The following is a 6,000-nucleotide window of genomic DNA, read 5'->3' as shown; positions in this document are numbered from 1 at the left end:
TTATAGCATAGGGTTCTTAACCCTTAAGTTTTCTAGATTATTGTTAAAATGTCTCTCTCTTTCTATACACTTATACTTATCACCGAGAGTATTTTCGTTTGTTTTTTCTCATCCATCCCATGGCGTTTTCATGACTTAGGTTTGTCTCGACGCAAGCTTCGCGATAATGCCACGTGCACTGCACACTTTCGCACAGTATTGAGGCCAAATCGCGAAACGGCCTCGCACGCTTCTCAAAGCGTGACTCATCGCCACTTGCTTACACCTTAAGCAAGCCACACGATGTCGATGTGTGTACTCTGTCTTGCGATATCGATTACAGTCAAGCCTCTCCCGCTTTCGATGTCTCAGGTCACCTTGTCACTTGCACTAACATCTATTTCGCTTGACTTTATCAACATGCCACTTTCAATATTCATCCACCATCTCATGTCTTATTTTCTCTCCATATATACAACTAGGATCACCCTTGACTCCGTGCATTCTCCTTAATCCTCTGGCACTAAGTACTCCGCTTAGCCTTGATCATTATATCGTCGACCGTCAAGTTGCATCTATCACTTACATATCATAAGACAAGCACACATGTTTCTCTAATTCCATGTCCAATTAGTTAAACTCACAAATCTCTGTTGAAAAGCTAATCGCACAGAAAATGTGATCATAAGATGATTCAGTGTATACTCCTTTTGAGCACCGAACCATCCGGTGTATAAAAATCCTTTCTTCATTGAGCGTAGAGACAATCTCCCGGAATAAGCTCCGATGAAGTCTCCAGTGTACACAAACGCTCATCACCGGACCATCCGATGTGTGCAATCACACCAGACAATCATTTTGCACCATCTCCTGGAAAATGCTCCGGATGAAGCATCCGGTGTGCACACTATCGGGTAACAGACCATCCAGTGTGTACAAAGCCATTCCTCTGAATAATTTCTCCTCCTGGAAAATAGTCTGGTGCTCTAATTTGCTCATCATCGGACCATCCGACGTTTAACTTCATTCTGGTACCAAGAAACACATCTCCTAAAAAATGGTCTGTTGTTTACACCTCATTAACACCGGACCATCCGGTGAGGTCATCGATTTGCTCTTCTGAGTCAAAATCCTCCAACGTGATTTACTTCTAAACATCTGGTCATCCGGTTTGTACAATCTCTGCGTCCGCTGGGTACATTTTCCCTAGCTCAGAAACAAAAAATGCCAACTCTCATTTCTCTCCAAAACCTGTTAGTTATAATCATAATCATATATTGTAAACGACTCATCACAAGTAAACCAATGCATATTTCTACTTGGTTTCTCATATAAGTAGGTCGAGAGGAGGCATGCTAAGTGGAGATATATTTGTTAAAAACAAGAGTGTCTAGACAAGCTGAGTTGAATTTTTGTTTGGTTGATTAAATCTAAGATCGTATGAGAGAATGTAAAATTAAGATTGTGATTAGTTAATCATATGAAGATGATTTTATGATACTGACAAGCGGACCCACCTGTATGAGCGGATGTAGAGTCTGCATCCACCTAGCTTGGCTACGATCGAGCTTTACTTCCCGTCTAGGATGGGATCGTATATTGCATTCGATAGGCCAAGCTGTAACAGTGGATGCATGCAACCAAATAATTTCCTTCTCGTGGTTATACGCATCCGCCAGATTAGGATGGGGAGATGCGGAAAACAAAACACACGCTAAAGGTGTGATTGAATGTCCGCATGGACCGTATATGCAGGCTGAGGGGATGCATATTGAACGGAATTATATTTGTGAAAAGAAAAGTGTTTGACTGGTTATATGTTTAGACAAATTGAATTGAGTTTCTGTTTGATTGACTGAATATGAAGCCGTATGAGTAGATGCAAGAGTTGAAATTATGATTGGTTGCTCATATGAAGATAATTTTTTGACACTGACAAGTGAACCGACCCGTCTGTATAAACAGATGCAGAAACCTGCATACGTGAGGTCAGACTACGAGTGCATATTTGTATCTGTCGGACTAGACTAGAATAGTATATGCAGATAACTGAACACGTTTCTCTAAATTTATATTTAGCCGTCGAATCAGATAGTTCTCAGTGCATATAAACAATCACACCCTAAAAGTAGAAGTCGGTTCTCTGTTCGGGTCCTACTCAATAGACGAAAAAAGTCCAAGTTCTATGTTTGACCAAAAAAACACCTCTGTCATGTAACCTGACAGAACTTGTCCTATACATAGCTTTTGTCTGAGCATGCTTGTGTAGGGACAATGCAAGTTGATAAAACAAATAGGGGCTGATCGCCTTCAGAGAACCTACAAGTTGGATGCTTGAACAGCTTGGCAATGCAAAATCTATTCTAAACTGGCCAGATAAGGTTAACTATCAGAGAGTTGCCGCCTTGTGGAGAGATCACGTCGTTGCATGCATGCCTTCCTTTTGACTGACTCGGAAATCCATTCCTTGGCAACGTCATGGTAAAACCGACCGTTGTTGGTGTCGTAACACTGCTATAGCCCGAGGCCCGAGCCTTTGCGATCGCTACGTACTCCCATTCCGTAGCAAACTTTTCGCCGAAGGGGCACAAACCTGAACATCCAAACCAGGCAAAAAGCGTACGTGTAGGAAAGGGGCCGGTTAGCGCACTGTCGCCACTGCCACTAACGCAAGAATTTAAGCTACACGTGATGCAGGGTTAATCCCGCACACCAATTATATGCTCCACTACCGCCCCGGCCGGCGCCATATTTAATTACCGCGCAACGGGCCACCGGCAACCAAGCAAGCTCCACAGGATTGGATGCGGCCGCAGCTAAATTTCAGAGAAATCTAAAAGGCATAGCTCTCCTCTAGAAATACAACTCTGCATAATCTTACACACTTAAATCTACATTGTCTATATCTCCACTCTTCTCCCTCTCATCATATGCTTCATGCATGCCCTCTCTAGCTTTCCAATCTCCCGAGCGGGCCCTTTCCTCGACCTGCCCCACACATGATTCACAATGAGAGGAGAGAATGTAAGGGACACGTGCGATCAATCAGTGCATGACTACATGTGTGGGTTTCTGAGATTAAAACTTTTAACCTCATAAATCTGAACGGTTTTATGATAGTAGTTTGAAAAAGAGAAAGCTACGGGTTAGGGTAGCTTTGGAAAAGGCAATTTCATGAGAGAATGAGAGAATATGGACATTCATATTATATTAGTTGTTTATCTCATATGATACTTATTTATTTATTGATTTTTTATCTACTCTATGATTTTTTTTCATTTACTTTCTTAGTATAAGTCTTAATGTAAACGTCCACGTGGTCTAGTCAAATCTTACCTTCAGATAGGTTTCGTCGCGGGGTATATATATGCGCTACATGGGCACACCTTTCCCTCCCTGCCGATGAACTCGTGATGAGCAAATGGTGCAACTACAGGTAGATACCAAGTAGAGATTATGGCTGCGATCGGTACCATGAGAGACGTGTAGGAGGAAGGGATGGTGGTCGTCATCCGGGAGTACGACCCATCGACGGACCGCGACGGCGCGGAGGCCGTCGACCGGGAGTGCGAGGTCGGGCCGGCCGGCGGGATGTCGCTGCACGCCGACATGCTCGGCGACCCCGTCGCGCGAATCCGCCGCTCGCCGGCCTACCTCATGCTGGTACGTATACACCACGAACGTACGCGTCAATGCCACGTACGAGTGCGCGCGCGGCTGCTTAATTGCACGGTTGCACGTAGCTAGCTAGCGCTGCTTGTTTGATTCTTCGATCAATCTGCTGGTAGTGGGTTGCTTTTGTGAAGTGTGTTGATTTGGACATGAAAGGTAGCTGAGACGTCCGGGCCGGGCGGCATGATCGTCGGCCTCATCCGAGGCACCGTCAAGTCCGTCGCCACCGGGAAGAGCCGCCCAGCTGGACAACCCGCCTTCGCCAACGTCGGCTACATTCTCGGCCTCCGCGTCGCGCCTTCCCACAGGTAAACTTGTCAGATTCTTCTCTGTATTCGCGACAGTTGTGCACAGTAGCATCGATCACTGCGGTGTCGCGAAGAAAACTTATGGCGCGTGTGCATGCAGGAGGATGGGCATCGCGCTGCGGCTGGTGCGGCATCTGGAGCAGTGGTTCGAGCTTAAGGGCGCGGAGTACGCGTACATGGCCACCGACAAGTCCAACGAGGCGTCGGTGCGGCTCTTCACCAGCCGGTGTGGCTACTCCAAGTTCCGAACGCCGTCGCTCCTCGTGCACCCCGTGCACTCGCACAGGCTCCGGGCGCCGCGCCGAGCCGCTATCGTTCGGCTTGGCGCCCGTGACGCCGAGCGGCTATATCGCCGACGGTTCGCTCAGGTCGAGTTCTTCCCCGCCGACATCGGCGCCGTCCTCGACAATGAGCTCTCCCACGGGACGTTCCTGGCGGTCGTCGACAACGGGTACGAGTGGCGCGGGATCGAACACTTCCTGGCGTCGCCGCCCACGTCGTGGGCGGTGGCGAGTGCGTGGGACTGCGGTGGCGTGTTCCGCCTCGAGGTGCGCGGGGCGTCACGCCTGCGCCGCGGGGCCGCGGCCGCCAGTCGCGCGCTGGACCGCGTGGCCAAGTGGATGCGCGTCCCGTCCATCCCAAACTTCTTCCGCCCGTTCGCGGGGTGGTTCGTGTACGGCCTCGGCGGCGACGGCGACGACGCGGCGCTGGCCGCGGAGGCGCTCTTCGCGTCTATGGTCAACATGGCGCGCGGCAGGGCAGCGGCCGTGGCCATGGAGGTGGCGGCCTGCGATCCCCTCCGGCGCCGCATTCCGCACTGGCGCCGCCTCTCGTGCACCGAGGACCTGTGGTGCATGAAGCGGCTCGGCGGCGGCGGCCACGCGGACGGATGGGATTGGGCCAGGTCGGCCCCCGGCAACTCCATCTTCGTGGACCCCAGGGAGGTGTGACTCTGGCTAGCGACCGCTTGCAAGTAGAACTAGCACTCTGGTTTTTGGCCCTCTGGACTTTGTGATCTTTTTGCCTTCAAATTTAGCACTTAATTTCCATAGTTATTACTTACTTTTAGAAGGCGAGATTTCATAGGATAACTGTCTTTTGTAGAATCAGGAAGTACGGCAATGGAATCGATCATGTGGATACATGTCTCTTCTCCTACTTTGTCCTCCGTGTTTTCTCTGCATTCTACTCCACGACAAGTGTGTGGTCCATCCAACCACGAATATCTTTGTGCGCGATATCAACTGATGGCCTTGTCTCGCCGCTGCGCTGTGCGAGATGGAGCCGATGATCACGAGCGAATCAATGCGTGATGGAATGGCTCATAGGGCTAGCTCCTGGCACCTTAGCGTGCTTTGCTCTTTTGACCGGCCATGGCTGCTCGTTCCGAATACGTTGCGCACTGTGCAGCGGCCGGTGTGCATGTCCGTGTGTGCGCTACTTAGCGTAGGCGTGAATATTGTCCAAAAATGGTAACGGATTGTCGGGGCGTCGTGTAACAGGAAACGCCGATGGACGACCGCCAATTGGAGCTGCTCTCCACCGGTTGTTTTGCAGCGCACGCAGAGCAATGACTGGGTTTGTCGCGGCGCAGCATTTCGTTTATCTTCAGGCACCTGCACTTGCGACGGCGATGCGCAGCAGCGGGCATGGTACGGGCAGCAAATCCAAAGGTAAGATCATCCCAATAGATTTCCGTCAGAGTCCAGAATTTCTTTACGAAGATATTTTTTTCTTCAGCATCCTAATAGTTTTTCTTCGTAGTTTTCGTCGCGAAGTGATTCTCAATGTCATTCCCTTCAGAACGGTATTCTCTCTCATTTCTCTTCACGAATCCTTTCGAAGAAAGTCTGTTGGAGATAAGAAAAAATAAAAGGAATATGAACGGGGAGTGTAATCAGTAAGGAAACGAAATGAAGGTATTTTCTCTTATCTGTAACAGTTTTCTTTCGAAAGGATTCATGAAAAGAAAGAAGAGATAATTCCGTTCTAAAAAGAATGATCTTTAAATTTCTTCGTAACAGAAATTGTGAAAGAAAAA

General features: G+C 48.8%; 1 protein-coding gene across 1 annotated transcript; it reads left to right on the top strand.

Moving 5' to 3' along the window:
* Positions 1 to 3,370: 3,370 nt before the first annotated feature.
* LOC133914445 (probable N-acetyltransferase HLS1) lies at positions 3,371 to 5,101 on the top strand. Its single transcript, XM_062357549.1, has 3 exons — positions 3,371 to 3,642; positions 3,808 to 3,959; positions 4,060 to 5,101. The coding sequence occupies exons 1-3, from the start codon at positions 3,478 to 3,480 to the stop codon at positions 4,907 to 4,909; spliced, it is 1,167 nt and encodes a 388-aa protein (XP_062213533.1). The 5' UTR covers positions 3,371 to 3,477; the 3' UTR covers positions 4,910 to 5,101.
* The last annotated feature ends 899 nt before the right edge of the window (positions 5,102 to 6,000 follow it).

This window comes from Phragmites australis, chromosome 4 (genome assembly GCF_958298935.1).
Source record: "Phragmites australis chromosome 4, lpPhrAust1.1, whole genome shotgun sequence".
Classification (NCBI taxonomy): domain Eukaryota; kingdom Viridiplantae; phylum Streptophyta; class Magnoliopsida; order Poales; family Poaceae; genus Phragmites; species Phragmites australis.
Note: the sequence above shows the minus strand (reverse complement) of the source record. Positions and strands in the feature narration are given on the sequence as shown.

Coding starts and splice junctions, on each gene's coding strand:
- LOC133914445 (XM_062357549.1), top strand. CDS start 3,478: ATGGTGGTCGTCATCCGGGAGTACGACCCATCGACGGACCGCGACGGC. Junction 3,643..3,807: donor CGCCGGCCTACCTCATGCTG/GTACGTATACAC, acceptor TGGACATGAAAG/GTAGCTGAGACGTCCGGGCC. Junction 3,960..4,059: donor CGCGTCGCGCCTTCCCACAG/GTAAACTTGTCA, acceptor GTGTGCATGCAG/GAGGATGGGCATCGCGCTGC.